The sequence below is a fragment of the Rhinolophus ferrumequinum genome, chromosome 16 (genome assembly GCF_004115265.2).
Source record: "Rhinolophus ferrumequinum isolate MPI-CBG mRhiFer1 chromosome 16, mRhiFer1_v1.p, whole genome shotgun sequence".
Lineage (NCBI taxonomy): Eukaryota > Metazoa > Chordata > Mammalia > Chiroptera > Rhinolophidae > Rhinolophus > Rhinolophus ferrumequinum.
In genome coordinates this window covers 46,831,778-46,849,093 of record NC_046299.1, presented here as the reverse complement: position 1 = coordinate 46,849,093, position 17,316 = coordinate 46,831,778, and the positions used below count along the sequence as shown (strand labels likewise).

The 17,316-nt window shown below is 37.7% G+C and overlaps 1 protein-coding gene across 3 annotated transcripts in view; it reads right to left on the bottom strand.

The window, feature by feature from the left end:
- MYPN (myopalladin) overlaps nt 1-17,316 on the bottom strand; it is an 88,374-nt gene that overhangs the window by 29,751 nt on the left and 41,307 nt on the right. For 2 of the 3 annotated variants that reach the window (XM_033131060.1, XM_033131059.1), the window contains 6 exons: nt 16,701-16,815; nt 15,001-15,072; nt 8,050-8,191; nt 6,263-6,286; nt 3,568-3,684; nt 2,333-2,705 (listed from right to left, as the gene is read on the bottom strand). In XM_033131060.1, coding sequence (XP_032986951.1) covers nt 2,333-2,705; nt 3,568-3,684; nt 6,263-6,286; nt 8,050-8,191; nt 15,001-15,072; nt 16,701-16,815 — 843 coding nt within the window. The remainder of the gene's footprint in view (nt 1-2,332; nt 2,706-3,567; nt 3,685-6,262; nt 6,287-8,049; nt 8,192-15,000; nt 15,073-16,700; nt 16,816-17,316) is intronic. The other variant, XM_033131061.1, reaches the window with a different exon arrangement.

Below are 17,316 nucleotides of genomic sequence, written 5' to 3'. Positions count from 1 at the left end.
AATATCTATTGTTCATAAGAATGGCAAATTTGAAGGAACAAGTAGAAAACTGTACCCTCAAGAAGATTATTCAGAGAGTCAAAGTACTTTAATGAAAAACCTAAAAGATTAAAACCAGTAAGATAAGGTTGTAGGCATGTGGATTCACAAAGTGTGTGTGTGTGTGTGTGTGTGTGTACCTATGCACATGTACCTATACTAATACAAACCTATATATACATAATTAAGAGAAACGTGAAAAAAGGCAAAAACATTAAAGAATTGTGTAGTGCTGACGACTGGATTTTTAGAGAGTGTCACTTCATAATTTAGTAGAAAGAATTTGTATAATTCATTGAGAGTCTCATGTGGCAGATACCGCTGGCTGACTACCTAATTTTCCCCTTTGTAAAATTACTAGATTTTATTCATGGGGGCAACGGGAATAAAGTGCAGCTAAAGATGACACTTCCCAGCCTTCTTTACAGCTAATATAACATGTGATTAAGTTCTGGCCAATGAGATATAAGCAGAAGATTTTGGGTAAGACCTAAGAAGGCTTCTTAAAAGGAGTCTGCCATCAGGACTTCTACCCATTTGTCCTTCCTGCTGCTTGAAATGCAGATGTGATGACTAGACCACCATCAGCCATCTTGGACCATGACGGGACTGGGAGAAGTGGCCAAGACTCTGAAGATGGCAGAGCAGAAAGATAGAAGACTGTGTTCTTAATGATTATGGAGCCACCATGACAGCCCCAGACTGCCTATCTAATTCTTTTATTTGAGAGAAAAATAAACCTTCATGGGTTTAACCCACAGTTAGTTTGGGTTTTCTGCATGAAGCTAAACCTAATCCTAACTGACATACCTAGTAGCCCCTAGGGAAACAGTCCTTGGGTAAGAGGAGGCCCAACAAAGGAGGCAATTCCCAAGGAGATTGTTTGGGGTTACCTGTTCTCACAACTCCCTTCTCTGAGAACTGCCCCCACACATAGTTCTGATTTGATCCATTTGACCCTCCTTCCTTCCAAACATAAATCCTCTGCATTTGACCAGGCTGGACGAGTTGGCATTTGGAATCGAGCTGCTGGGAATGATTTAGTTAACAATGGAACTTGACACAAACTGTGATATAGAATGAGACATGCCATGATGGCCCAAATAAGAATTGATGAGTCTTCGAAGAAAGAAGTGTGGAGTGAATATGCAAAGTGGAATCAAGGAGGTTCTCAGGATAGATAGAGAGTGACCAGTGGGCGGAGGCTGGACTAACCATATGGTCATAGCTCTGAACTTTCCAGTTCTCCTTCTGCATGCAGGGCCTGGCTGCTTTGTTTACCATTCCTGCCTAAATCCCTACAATAACTTTTTCCCCTCTTTTTACTTTAAGTGAGTTCCAATTTCCTGGGACTAGCAGAACTTTGAGGGGACAGAGACATTTCTGGATGTGACTTTCTAAGAAGCATGTTTCGTAACATTTAATTTTGTGTCCTTAATTTGGCCTTATGTGGGAGTGAGAAGAATATAAAACTAAACAAGATGAATTGCTTGCAATGAACATCTTGTGGTCAGCACTGAGAAACACATGATGGGAGTGCTGATACTGCAGATTCTAATGTTGCTATTTAAAGTTTTATGTAATTATAAACATAATTTTCCTCATTTCGATGTGTAGATGAAACAGAACATAGTAGTAGTATTGTGTTCTGTGTTTGCTTTACTATGGATGAACATTAAACCTTGTAACATGTCTCTGATGGTGGCTGTCTAGAGGGTGAGGGGAACAACCACATCAGGCTCCTGAGGTGAGTCTGAAAATCATGGCTTCTTCTCTCAACCCATTATATTTTAGAAAACCTGTGGTTGCTACAGTATACTTAGCCATAGCAAAGAACTGTCTAAAGCTATTAAATATCTTCTCCATAATGACTGCAAAAGCTTAAGTTGAAGCAGAAATGGGAAATATAAAGATGAAATTACAGAGAATAGGGATTATTAGATGTGATAAAGGGCTTGGTAAGAAGAGTGTAGAAATGCTCTACCTGGAGCCCTCTACTGTTAGACAAACATCTTTTTGAGCTAGTTTATTTTTTTTTTTTTTTTTATTATTATTTTTTTTATTATTTTTTTTTAGAGCTAGTTTAGACGTAACAGTTCTTGGAGGTAGAATATTAATAGTAAGGATGATAGTGATAGTACACTTATAAAGATGTAAGGGTGTATGGTTTGCAAAGCATTTACTGTGTATTTTCTCATTTTGTAATTCCCCTTTTCACTCCATCATTTTTAAGAAGGAAAGACTCAGAGAAGCTCACAGGCACTCTTGGTTACCCATTCTAATTTTTACTTACAGTTTGGGTTTGGCCAGGACTGGAGGGGGCTCTTTGACAGGTGAAGAAGGCTCAGGGATTTTTGTTGCCTGTCCATTGAATCTCTCCAGGAAAGAATCAGGCCTGGTCTGGTTGGTGGTCACCATGCCACCCTCAGACGACACTTCACTTCCTTTGTCATCTTCAGGCAGATTGAAGTGCACACGAAGCCCAATCCTCGAGCTGGAGCGGGGCTCATTGTGATTCACCAGAACCCCTTCGAGTTTGGGTTTGGGGGGTGGTTCCACAGAAGGAGGCTCTGGGTTGGGTGGGGAGGGCTGTTGCTCCACAGCAGCCAGGTTGGTGGTGGAGTTGGCTGAGTGAAGAGACCCGTTATTGCTGAGGTATTCATTTCCTGAAAGGACAATAACCTCAGCTGTTAGTTTTACTCAAAGACTGAAATAGGGTTGTTACCACGAATTGGGGCATGTGTTCAAACCAGGTAAATGTGCTAATGGGAAAATGCTTGTCAGAAACAGAGAACATAACCTGGAGGCATTAAAGAATGGTGAGAACAAGTGAATTTTACCAAACATTCAAAAAAGAATTAACATTCTCTTCAAACTATTCCAAAAAATTCAAGAGGAAGGGAGGATCCCAAGCTCTTTCTACAAGTCCATCATTACTCTGATCTCCAAACCAGACAAAGACATTACAAAACAAAACAAAACAAAACAGCAAGAAAAAAAGGCGTGGACCTATATCTCTGACGAACATAGATGCAAAATCCTCAACAAAATATTAGCAAACCAAATTGAGCAATACATTAAAAAGATCATACACCAAAATCAAGTGGGATTTATTCCTTGTATTCAAGGTTGGTCTAATATCTGCAAATCAATTAATGTAATACACCATATAAACAAAGTGAAAAATCATATGATTATCTCAATAGATGCAGAAAAAGCATTTGACAAAATCCAGCATCCATTTATGATAAAAAATCGCAGCAAAGTGGGAACAGAGCGAATATATCTCAACACAATAAAGGTCATATATGATAAACCCACAACTAACATCATCCTCAAGTGGTTATAAATGCAATAAGAAATTGAAAATTGGATATTGTTCAAGAACACTTTCCTCAATAATTCAAATTTTCTTTAGGAGTGGCAAGTTAACTTCATGTGAAAAGCAGTAAGTAGGATAATACACATTCTCCATACTCATAGTCAAAGTCATAGTCTAAATTATTATGGTATTTAAAGAGCCATTACCTCTTACATCTAGCTGCGCAATGCTTGACACCGTGCCGTATTTGTTGCTTGCAGTACATGTGAAGCACCCAGAGTCTTCTGCAAAAACCTCAGCAATGACCAAAGTACAAATCTCCTCTAAATGCCAATAAAACAGAATGGTTACTGACTTAATTATGGAATTATGGAATTTACTGATATCAGATGCTAATACTATAAAGGTCAATATAAGAAGCTTGTTATATTGTTTGAAAATAATTCATCAAAACAATTATTTGATTGAATTGACTGATAGCAGGCTAAATGAGTCAAAGGACATAGAAAAAATAACTCCATGTAGACAGACTATCAACAAGATAATTTTATGATAATATAATATATATTGTGGATTCTCAGATTACCCTCTATTTTTATGTCATCAGTCCAGATGATAAAAATAGAACTGAGAAACAATAAACTTAAAAATCATATAAACACACTAGGAGTTAAATAAAAGGAGGTTTGTGTGAAATAAAAGGATTAATAAAAAACATTTTTTAACCAGGTCTCTCACTATTTCTGTGGGGAACTTCTGCAATGAGATAATTTTAAAGGCAGTCCACAATTTTAAAAAACTGGATAATAAATATTTTGCTTAGACAATAGTAGTTAGCTGACAGAGTAAGCTAATTACATAGATGCAAATTGAAATTCTGGGTGAAAGATGAATGAAATGCATTCTTTCCTTTGTAATACTATGGGGATTCTTATGGATAACTCCATGAACCCCCTTTGAATAACTACAGAAGTGATTCCCAGATAGAACCATATGCTTTTAGCTGAAAATTATTATCGTTAGATAGTCCTTGGCAGCTAATGAAGAGCTGTCTGAGACAGTAGCATAAACCTCCAGTTACCACTCAGTAGACCTGACATTAAAAACAAAATTAATAAAAGCATAGTTGTATTAGGAGAAAGTTGGCATCTCAGTGTTTTATGGTAACTGAATTGAATTAGCTGGACAATCTCTAGGGAAACTGGATAGGAGGTCACAGCTGACAGCGTTGAGTACCTGCTTAATAACTACATCCTCCTTCTTCCTTATTAATAGAATCCTACTTTGTCCACCCTCCTTGGAGTGGTCATGTGCTTCAAGCCAAGCTCGCCTCTCCCCGCCTCAGGTGGTAAATCATGATCGGTCAGTTGTGCTAACTATTCTTGCTAAGTGATGGCATGTAACACAATTCCAATCAATGAGATATTAGGGAAAGTCTCCTGGGGAGTTTCTGGGAAAGTTTTCCTTGCTCTTAAAGGGGGAAAAAAGAGTGTTATTCCCTATTTTTGCCTCTCGATATTGTCATCTGCATGTAGTATCTATAACTGTGGCAACCGTTTCGGGTATATGAGTAGAACCAGCCTAAGAGGATACTCTGAAGATGACAGAATGGAAAACGGAACAAAGTCTTGATCTCTGAGATGCAAAATTAACCAGTCTCAAGATTGCCATTTCTTAGGGTGTCTTGCTATGTGAGAAATATATTTTCTTATTGCTTAGGCTACTGTTAGTTAAGTCTTCTTCACTTGTTCCCCAGGGAATCCTAAATGGTGGAGAGCAAACTGTGGTTTGGATGCCACTCTGTCCTTTTTTCTGAGCCCTTGGCTTAGGCTTCCTTCTCTGTTCCCCTTCACATTTGTTCTCTCCTCTTTCAGCAGCCTGCTCTCAAAAAATGATGTGATAAATTCATTCACACTACACTATACCTGCCTGATAAGATAAAATATTCTGTCTCCAAAGGGTACATGCATTATACAAGGTGGAAGGATGAACTCTCTGGCTGTGAGATTTTTGATCATGGAACTGGGAAAAGCAGGGCGGCTTGTTTTGGGCAAGGACTTCCCTTTTGAGTGACTCCGAAATTATTTTGTGTATGAGACTGTGTAGTGAAAACACCTACTCTGGATGAAAGTTTCAAAAGCCTGAAGTATTTTCAGAGGGAAAAAATACTTCTCTACTACAAGCAATGCAAGAATAAGACCACTCTGATCTCTACTGTGTATCCCGAAGGACCTAGAATAGGGCTGTGCAACATGGATGTGCGGTGTCGATTTCTGACATGCCTTTCCGATCTGTTTTCAGAAGAGAGTTATAATGATGAAATTCCAAACCATCATTCATACCCCTGGGTACAAACACAATCTGATATTTCAGGGTGACCACAGAGAGAACATTCAGGTATTTATGCTGTGGTTTGTGAGTGACTTGTATTTTCTAGAGATGAGAGCTTCACTTACTTGTTACTTCCATGTCATCTTAATATCCTCCTAACCAAATCTAATACCATCACAGACATTTTATTGATTCTGCAAATTTCAGAATCTGATGCATAAGCCTTGAGACACATAAGCTGTGGAACTGGAATGGATCTAACATCATGGAAATTGCTCTGCCTAGTTTTGGGAGGTCATGAGTAGGGGCCAAGGAAAGAGGAAAAACATTCCTAAGAAACATTCCTCAATACCAACAACTAACTGCATTCACATTAGGTTTTGAAGATGTATTCCAGATTTGCACATGGTTTCTTCCTTCGCTTCTCCTACAGTAATAGCCAGAGTCAGTTTGGAACTTCTTTTAACACTTTATTTTTCACTTTTTCTTGAAACTAGTGTAATTTCAACATGATTTATTATACATATCAAGTCACTGATCACATACGAATAAAGGTAAAATGATCTTTACCTGGCTCTGCCATGGATCGAGGTTCTAAAGGAAAAAAAAATTAGTCTGAGCATTTATTTTACTGAGAGGCTATATTTTCATCAGAAACTTCCTATAGAATTTCATAGTCTCTTGCATACTCATGAGTGGTTTGATAAGGTTAATCTGTAAATGTTAAGTAAAATGACCTAAGCACCAATGACCTTGATGGGGAAAGGATGGTTGTCACAGAAGGAGAGCAAAAGAGCAGCTAACTAAATGAGGTTGCAGTATCTTGAGACACATCTGGGTTCCACTTGAGACACATAAGCCTTGGGTGAGGAAAAGTTACTGCATTACCTGGGATTCAGGAACAACTGGCTTTTATTGGTACCCTTTGAGCCTTACCTGGAAAAAAGTTTGTGAAGACTGAGCGATCATGCTTGGCTTTGTGATCTCACATCCTAATTAAATGTAGACTATACCTCCTGCTCTAAGGTTTCTAATAGTAAGAGCCTTTCTCCAGAGCAGGTTCTTTATCTTAAAATTCTTTGGCATTCCTGAAAGTGCTCACATGGTACTGCATACAGAAATTCAATCAATGTTTGAACTTAGTTACAATCTTCTATCTTGATAAAACTATTGAAATGTTTTTTTTTCTCAGTTTAAATGGTATTCAGAATATATCATTGTTGCTGCTACTGCTGTTAAACTTGATATAGTTTGATTCATATACTGAGCCATGTACTACTATTTTGTGATAGGCAGAAACAAATTAACGAAAAAAAGCAATAAATTTCAATGTATTTTATGACTGAAATGGATCAAGGTGAAAGCACTGCATGACAAGGAAAAAAGAATTAACCACTGGAATATATGCATAATACTTACAATAAAAAAATAAAAATCTAATATTAAAAATGAGCAAAGGATCTAAACAGATAATTTAAAAATAAAGAACTACAAAAAACCAATAAATATGAAAACAAAATGTTCCAGCTCACATCTAATTAGCAAAGTGCAGATTCAAACAAGTGTTCCCATTTTGGGCCTACAAAATTAGTGAAGATTAAAATAAAAAATGTTTAGTCCTCATTGTTAGTAAAGGTATGAGACAAAAGGCATTCCCCCATATTGCTGGTTATAGTAGAATATAGCTAGGATAACATGTGTCCCATTTCAGCTGGGACAGACATGATTTATTTCTGGGATATCTATAATTATTAATAGCACCTTCTTTCACTCCCCAAAGTATCCCAGATTGGATGATCAATTATGTGATTATCCTAAATTTAGTTCAACCTTTTGGGATGGCATTTTGGCAGTATATATTAAAAGCCTTAAAAAATGTGAATTACCAGCAACAATTCTAGTACTTGAATTTATTCTATAGATATTCACAAAGATTTTCTCTCTTAACGTGAATTGAAGTGTAGTTTGTAATGGTAAAAATTTGTGGACAATCTAAATGTTCAACAGTAGGAAATTAAATAAATATGAAATTGATTGTATTGATTTATTTTTAAAAGTAAGAAAAGCCTATATTTATTAACATGAAAAGATGTTCATGAAATGTTGAGTGAAAATACCATTTTACAAAAGAGAAAATATGACTTATTTTTATTAAAAAATATATCCATGGAAAAATTTTCAGAGAATATACATCAAAATATTAATGGGGTTTAGTTTGACAGATTAAAATTACAAGTAATTTTTATTTTATCCTTTTAAAATTGTATTTTAATTGGTTGTTTAAAAGTTAGAAAGATAAATGTATACATTTATAAAAATTAATTAGCAGAAAAAATAATTTTAAAGCATCAACTTACTTTTCTGTAAAATTCTAAAATCTGGAGAATCTTCTATCAAGGTCCCTTCTCTATACCACTCAACTTTAGGAGATGGAGCTCCTTTTACTCTGCATTCAAAGACAACCAGCTGACCCTCAGAGGCTGATAAATTTTGTAACATCTATAATGAGAAGAATATTGTTAGAACCAAAAAGTACACATTTTTGAAATCTAGTTCCAGTGCTAAATTTTAGAAAAAGATATCATAGTCTCCATATTTGAAATTTCTCCGAACCTTCTACATCACCAGCAGTTTCAATTCTGTGGATGTACATTGAGTCTATTTTTAAAGATCAGGGATTAGATGATTCTGAGCCCAGAAGATACTTTTTCCTCACTATCATCTTCCTTTTCCGTCCTGTTGCAGTGCCCGACAAGTTTATTAAATACCAGGTAAAACAATTTGAGGGGTTCCAAAAATAATAATTTTTGGTAATGTATTTCTGTTCTTAAATGCCTAAGTGGAGTTTGGTTTCCAGAAATAGTAACAATTTAAAAAATCTGCAGTGGGTATCTGCTAGGTGTATTCAGCATAAGAGTAATGTATTTTTCTACCCAAGAATGGCACTGTATATGAGGAGGAAAATCTCTGTGGCCCAAGTAACTGTTTTCCTGGCTTTGCCTTGTTTACATTCTATTGTCCTGAAAATTGACTTTTGTTTTGCTATTTTGTTTTCCTTACGTGTTCTTTCCAGTATAGTCACAATGATCTGTTGAGGGATATAAACAATGACAATCTTTATAAAAACATAGTCACACGTGGAGTCTTATGTCCTGGTAAAATATCTTGTAATTTTTTAAGGTATCATTAAATGCTTTTCCAATATTTCCACAAAATAAGGTTTACAAAAACCACCTTGAACTGTAAAATATCAGTGTATTCTATAACAGACTCTACGGGACAATGGAACTCACATTTTACTTTCACAACTAGTCTTTCACTCATGATTTGTGAGTTTAATGTCACACATTCATTTGTTTAGTACCTAGGTGCCTCATTTGATTATGAAATGTTTCTTTGGCATGTGTATGAGCATATTTTTGTTTTTAATTTTGGTCCAAAGATTATAAACACGGAAAGGTTATGATTAACTTCGTCCACAAGCTCTATTATTAGTACCAAACGCTGCAAGGCTTTCTATTACAGTTTTGGGATCTGCATTTTGGAAATATTGGCTCTTGCTTCAGAGAAGGAGACAGCCAGTAGTTTTTTTGCTTTTGTCGTTCTCTCCTATAAATATTTTGTGGTTATTTACAGTTTTTGTCTGAACAATTTATGATATTTTGTACATGGCTCTATCATATTTATGGCTTTTGTCTAAGGAATACAGGGGTGGGTATAACCACATGGCTTTAGCTATAGTACTAGGAGACTTTTATCTCAGAGGGGTGTGTGAGTTAATATCGTGACAGCCAGGGGGCATTATAGTTCAATGTTGGTGTTTTGTTTCCTTTTGCGTTTCCAAATTTGTTTGCTGAAGTAATTCAGGTTGGGATTTGCACAGAGTGGTTTCTGAATTAATAAGAAACGATTTGATCAAAACCCTTTTTATTCCTTGTCTACCCAAAACAACATCTTCTAGTGACAAGAGTGGAATACTGTCAGTAAGCAGGGAACATCAGTGAGTCTCAGGTGCTCCTGGCAAGCTGGTGAATGTGACCTCCACCCTGACATCTGAGCAAATTCTGTGTTAAAATGGCAGCTTTGGGGCTTATTGAATACTTTCACGGCAGTCAGATATCTCCCTGGAATTTTTTTTTTAATTGGGTAACAGTGTGTTTTTCCAGGACCCATCAGCTCCAAGTCAAGTCTTTGTTTTCAATCTAATTATGGAGGGCGAAGCTCCCTGGCCCATGTGGGAATCGAACCGGTTACCTTGGTGTTATGAGCACTGCGCTCTAACCAACTGAGACAATCGGCCACCCCTCCCTGGAATTCATATACGTGTATAATGGAGTTCTGTTCCTTCTTGAGTCAAATAAATTAGAAAAACAAGCAAACAAAAAGGTAGTGATGGCAGAAGGGATTGAATAAATAAAATGTGGCACATTTTTAAAACGGATGTATGCAGAATGAGGTCAGTTTGTATGTTCTGGCACGGCTTGTCGTTCAGATATATGAAGCAATTCTCAATCTGCAGAGGTTACATCAAAGCCCTGCTTGCAAAAGGACCTCCTTGAGAGCGTATGTTGCTCATAATTGAGACCAACACTATGGTTATTATTCGCTTGACGTTGACAGACAAGACCTGTGTTCTATATGAGAGTTCAGCCAAGATACCTGAGATACTACAGTGTATGCAATGCGCCCACCAACTGGTATATGATGGAAGCTCATTCCAGTGTGACACATCACCAGTTCTCAGTAAAGGAGGTGCCAGGGGTCATCTTACAAGCCACTTAGAAAAAGTCATAGCTTGAGGAACGATAATTGTTATTGCTGAAAACTGTGCTTTTCTACAAAAGTCTTACGAGAAGGAACTGGCTCCCATTGCTGCACATCAGGGCCCAAACCAGTTACGCTATTTGAACATAGTGTAGACGGTGCCATGTTCGACACATGGTCTCAGGCTGTTACTAATGGCATAATGTGTACAGTGTGTGCAAACTTATTCATAATCATCTAGATTTTGCTGAAGATGAATAAGACAAATGAAACGTTCCTCAGCTGGCAAAGATGAAGTTAGTCTTAACTAGGAATTATGGATCTGGACTAAAGTCACTAAAACCAAATGTCTACAACTTCCTGAGGTAAACAGTATCAAAGTGCAAATCTGGCTTGTGTGGCATCATCATACTGATCATTTGGGAAGACATTCTTGGTAGGGTGACTTGATAGCACCAAGCCTCGAGAAGCACGTCTTCCACGGCCATTTGGCACTGGATTTTTTTCTCTATTCCTCCTAAGGGCACCCTGAAGCCACAAAATTACAAAATTGTTAGGTTGGTGCAAAAGTTATTGTGGTTTTTGCAATTATTTTTAACCTTCTGAACTGCAATTACTTTTGCACCAACCTAATAATAATTCTTTCTTAGCTGAAATGGAAGTTATTCACCACAGAATAAATATTACTATGTGCTTGCTTTGTGCCAAGCGCTGAGTTGAAAGGTTACAGTTCCTGCTTAGTAGATCTATACCCACAAATACAATGCAGGGGCATCCTTGGGAAAGGGTGTCCTTTTATTGGTTAAAAGATTCTGCTACAGGGATGGCTGGTTAGCTCAGTTGGTTAGAGTATGGTGCTGATAATACCAAGGTTGTGGGTTCTATCCCCTCATGGGCCGCTGTGAGCTGCGCCCTCCTTAAAAAAAAAAAGAAAGAAAGATGTCTGCTACAAAGTTTATTGTCATTTCAGTCTTTTTTTAGTCCAGTCGATATTTTTGCACTTTGGAAGATGCTGCAAGTGAATGTGTATAATGCTTTAGGATGGAGTTGGATCAGAGCAGTTTTGTTTTTTCAGTTTTTTTTATTTGGGGAATATTGGGGAACAGTGTGTTTCTCCAGGGCCCATCAGCTCCAAGCCATTGTCCTTCAATCTAGCTGTGGAGGGCGCAGCTCAGATCCAAGTACAGTCGCTGTTTTCATTCTTTAGTTGCAGAGGGCGCAGTCCACCATCCCATGTGGGAATTGAACCGGCAACCTTGTTGTGGAGAGCTCGCGCTCTAACCAACTGAGCCATCCGGCAGTCCCCAGAGCAATTTTTACGGGTAAAGAAATGTTTAATTGAAGACCTTTTTCCTCTTTGATTGTCGCGCGTACCCAATGCAATAGCTGAGTCAGAAAAGTCTCTAGAATTGTCAGGTTGGGGAGAGGGGCTCATGTAATCTTCAGAAATCTAGATCGAGCCATAGGTCCAGTTATTTCAAGGTTTCCTGTCTCTGATATTATATAATGAAGAACTCTTCTTCAAATTCTCACTTCCCCTGCCCCCTTGCAGTCTTCAAATTACTGCTGAAGCAGCTGGAGCCAGGGCTGCTGCAGCCTTGAAAACCCGCCAGAGCAGCTGCTGTTGGAGTGGGAGCAGAGATAGGAGTACGATTCTAATTTGATCATCTATTTCCCTTCACAATCAGGAAATGTGTGAGTGCTGTTTTTTTAAGCCCATAAACTGAGTGAAAGTGTTTTTAATACTGTGTAGAGGATGGAGAATAGTCTATCTCCATAAAATATTTTAAAACATAGGTAGCACCTATGAGCAGAGCAGTAAACTAACAGGTGGAACCCCAGTCTTCTCTCAGACTCTACCACTGTTTTTCTGGGCAACCCTCCTTTTCATTTTAACTTTCCTTAAAAAAGAAGATAATACCAGTACTTCCCTATCGCCAAAGGAGGCACAAGGAGTTAAGTAAAACTCTGCTGTCTAATCATTGCTTTTTAAAAATTGGCTTCTTGCCATTACTATATTTGCAAATAAGCACTTTGTTGGTCAGTGCAGAAAGTGAGTCATGGGGGTTGAAAGGCCAGAAGTTCCTAAAGAAGCAAATAGAGCAGGAATAACCTGAACAAACTTATGCAAATGATCAGTGATCGCGGCTCATGCCACGTGATTACCATCACCCGTGGCTATGACTCAGAAATTTTCTAATGACACTGGCAGTGACTATGACCTCAATCCTGCCCTCACTGCTGGAAATGAACGCAAGCACACCGCTGCTGATTAAATCCCTCTGGAATCTGAGCCACAGCCTATCCTAGTGCCTTATATCTGAACAATCCTGATCCCATTTATGGAGGCAAAAGCACACATCCTGAGGGCTGAGAAATCCTCAGCAGAGTTTGGGTCTCTGTACTGGGGACCATTTTCCCACCATGGAGAAAATGCGTTGGGAGATTTATCTAACAAACAACATATACTAATGATTAATTCATTTCCCCATTTTTATTTATCAAAATCATATAGCTATCTGCCAATCGCAGCATCTAATTAGAAGGAGGTAATCAGCGTCAACTCATAAAAGCAGCTAAACCTGTTGCTTTAACTAGTCCATGAAAATTAAATGTAAAGAATACGTGTTAAAGTCCTGTTGGAATTTTTGGAATAATAAAAATGGCTTTGGACCTATTACCTGTATGGCCTTCTATCTTGATATTAGAGATAGCTTTCTAGGTGGTTGGGAGAGAGAGAAAAGCAAACAGCTTTATTATGCTAAATGTTATACCAGAGATATATACCAGGTAATCCAAAAGCAGGGAAGACAGAATCTAGGAAGATTTGAAAGTGAGTGGAGGGAGAAAAGGACACCTCTCCGTTGTCTGGCTGAGTGGATGGTGGTGAGGAAGAGAAGAGAGGAGGAGACTTCAGTTGGGACTAGGCATAAGTTATTCTGTGGGTTATTTGCCTTTGAAGAGTCAGCACTGTCTCTATGATGTGACAAATGGGCACGGCAAATTAAAGTGTCCTGATTTCTGGGTCACTTAAGCCCTGTTTTAAGGCTGAGTGACTTAGCAGTGAAATAAGAGGCAATTACAAGTAGCTGTAATCTCACACCACACACACACACACACACACACACACACAAACTCTCACTCTCACTCTTATAACTCTTCATCAGTCTTGTATTTGCCAAGTCGCAGCATGTTGTTTTCCTACTTAAAGTCTTCGAAAATGCAAAGCTGAAATTCCAAAAGCAAGTTATAAGAAATGAACCTGAAAAATTGAGAGGCATCTTGTTTCACAGAAGACTGTTTACCCAACTGGTATGGATGTAGATGTGGATAAATATGTCTCACTGTAGACTCTGATTGACTTTGGAAAACCATCTTGGATGAGCTGATATGGTGGAACTCCCCTAAAATTGATGTTATCTCTGGAAGTTGTAGATTTAACTATTTCGTTAAGATCACTGCTCATTGGAAAAAATACCATGTTTACCATTTTGCTGTAAACCATGATTTCTCAGCCTGAAGACTCTGACAGTTTGGGCTGGATAATTCTTTGTTGTGAGAGGCTGTCATCCTATGCATTACAGGATGTTTAGTAGCATCTCTGGATGCGAACAACACAACCTCCCAGTTGTGACAGCGCAAAAAGTCTGCAGACATTGCCACATGTCCCTTGGGAGGCAAAATTAACCCTGACTGAAAACCACTGCTCTAAATTAAAGCATACTATTGAGAGGATATAATCTCTTTGGGCCTAAATTTGGTGTTCATACAAATAATAAACTACAAATCCAGGCATAGATTTCGTCTGTGTGATCTTCATAATACCAAAAAAATCTAATGTGACTCAATTTTTTTACCTTTTAATTTTTTGCTTTGGGTAACATATGAATAAAGTCTATGTTATTTAAGGGAAAGAACAATAGACTGAGAATGGGGACAACTTGTTTCTAGTCTTGATTCTACCATAACTAGTTCTCCGAAGTTGGATAAACTGCTTAATCTCTCTGGCCCTTCCTTGTTTTTTTCACTTGTAAACAACAGTGCTGAAGTGAATTTTCCCGTTCAAAATACGAAGACTATGAGACTCAGAATTAATGCCGCCACAGTAGTTGATATCATGAAATAGAAAAATAGGACTGTTTGTCGTAGAGTGAAGCTTTACGTTAAGCCTCCTAACAACATTTAACTCCACCTCCTTGAGCACAAAAGACATTCTTTTGGTGCAACCCAATTCTTCTGAAAGTCCAGAGAAACTTTCGGAGTATCAAGTGGCTAGAAACCTATTACCTGACCCCGAGGTGCGGGTATTGTGTTTAACAGCAACAGAATGGCTGTAGACATCAATGTGGTGAGCGGGGAAGTCATAGCTCTCATTACACAAACTGTTATTAGAAATCTGGTACTTCAAGTGACACGGTAACAACTACCAAAAAACCCATCAAACACTGTACTGTACTTACAAGAGACCAAAATCTTGGATCCTACAACTTTGGATATGGTGTTGGGTTTAAAGCCATGACAGAAAGAAGTAATAGTTTGATTACCTTTGTAAACACAGGAGCTGCAATGATAGGTTTTCCATCCAACCCTTGCAAATAATTGGTAGGGCTCTGACACTGTTAGAAGAGAACCAACAATAGATTTATTGTCACTAGGATTATTAGATAAATAGATGATAGATAGATATAACAAATCTACAGAATTTGATGTATGAAATTAATCTAAAACCAAAAGACTGACATTTTCTAAGTCTATGAATCACAGACTTCAAATTTTATACTAAATTGATTGTATTTCTTTCCATGTCATGGTGGCTGTAAATACATGCCGTCCATCCCCATCCCCTCACATATAGAGCTATGTAATTAGCCCTAACCACCCTAAAGAGGTTTCATAGAACTCCTGAGGCTCCACAGATTACAGTTTGAAAACTGCTGGATTAGAACGAAAATGTGACCCCTCTGCATTATCAAATGGGTTAGATAAGTAACTTTAAATTTTAAAAAATGGTTTTAGATCAACAAATATATCAATCACACATTAGAAATGTTTAAATTAGTATGATTTTATATTTTTAAAAGTATATGCCACACATATATATTCGTATATATGCATAGAAAATACCAGGCACTATCTGCTAGAATCTATTAAAAGAGGGTACCGCTGAGGTGTGGGGCACAGGAGCAGAAACCTGACTAAAGTTTTTACTTAATATGCTTCTGTATTTTTAAAATGTTTTTACAATAAGCATGTATTCCTGTCATCATGATCATCAACTTGAAAGATGAGAGCCCTTAATGTTTTCTAAAAAATAATTTCATGGTTGCTCTATCTTAGAAAGCAGAATTCTTTGCAGCTCCATGAAATGGAGTTTCATGATGTACAGTGTCCTGGGCCAGTGTGAGAGCTGGCAGCTCATTGTATATGTAATCAGTGCCCTTCCTAAAGCTGCACCATCAGAGACTAACTTGTAAAGAGCTTCTTTTCCTGTGAAACTTGCTTATGCTAGAGAATATGTTCCCAAAGCAACAGGAACCACTGAAGTACAAAATGACTATCATGATCACAGAAGTGTATTGCGCAAGATGGTTAGGAAGATGAAGCAGAGATGAACGCGCTCACGCCATCCAAGATGGCCCCGGTCACAGGGCCTGCCTGTACAGTCCATGGCACTTGTGTTTCACTTAGACTCTTGGTTTTCTTTTTTAATTACAGTGACATTCAATGTTATTTTATATTAGTTTCAGGTGTACAGCATAGTGATTAGACATTTCTATAATTTATGAAGTGATTCCCCCCAAATAGTGTAGTACCTACCTGGCACTATACGTGTACATAGTTATGACAATATTATTGACTATATTCCCTATGCTGTATTTCACATCCCATGACTATTTTGTAACTACCAATTTGTACTTCTTAATCCCTTCACTTTTCTCACCCTGCCCCCAACCCCTCTCTCACCTGGCAACCATCAGTTTGTTCTCTATATGTATGAGTCTATTTCTGTTTTGTTTGTTTATTTTGTTCTTTAGATTCCACATATAAGTGAGGTACTATGGTATGTGTGTTTCTCTGTCTGATTTATTTTGCTTAGCCTAATACCATCTAGGTCCATCCATGTTGTCACAAATGGTCAGATTTCATTCTTTTTTATTGCTGAGTAATACTCCACTATATACTATATGTACCACATCTTCTTTATTCAATCATCTATTGGTTTACATCACTTAGACTCTTGTACCTGATGAATGGTTGACACACTAGGCTGGGCCAGCACACGCTGAGCTTGGGGTACTGCTGAAGGAATGGCTGCAGAAGTAGTGGGAGGAGATGACACCTCATTTGACTTCTGGATTCTGAGAAATGATTAACATATAGATTATAAAACAGACTGATCATTGTGAAAAATCAGCAAAGCTAGTAATGTTATCCCTGCTTACAGTTGATGTAATAAAAATCTTCAATCAACAATATTCCACAAATGTTTACTGAGAGCTTCTTTGTCACACACTTTGTTAAATGTAAGCAGGAAGATGATAAGACTGCATTCCTGTCCTTGAGTTAGTTGCTTTTAGCGGAGCCGAGGACTTTAGCATATTCACAACTGAAATTAAAGACAAGTGCTATAAGAGAGCATGTGCAGTAGATAATTTTTTGAGATTTGTTTTATTGTTGCCTTCTGTATTTTCCCTCCCCCTCTCATTTCAAGTAAGAGGCCAGGCTTTGTAAATCTTTGCTTCTGGGATTTTGGCATGGCAGAAAGCAGAAATAGCCTGAGTCAATGAGTTATTCAAGTTTACACAAATTAAAGAAATTAGTTGAAGGGCAAGAGAGGCAGGAAATATTCTTGAAAAGGC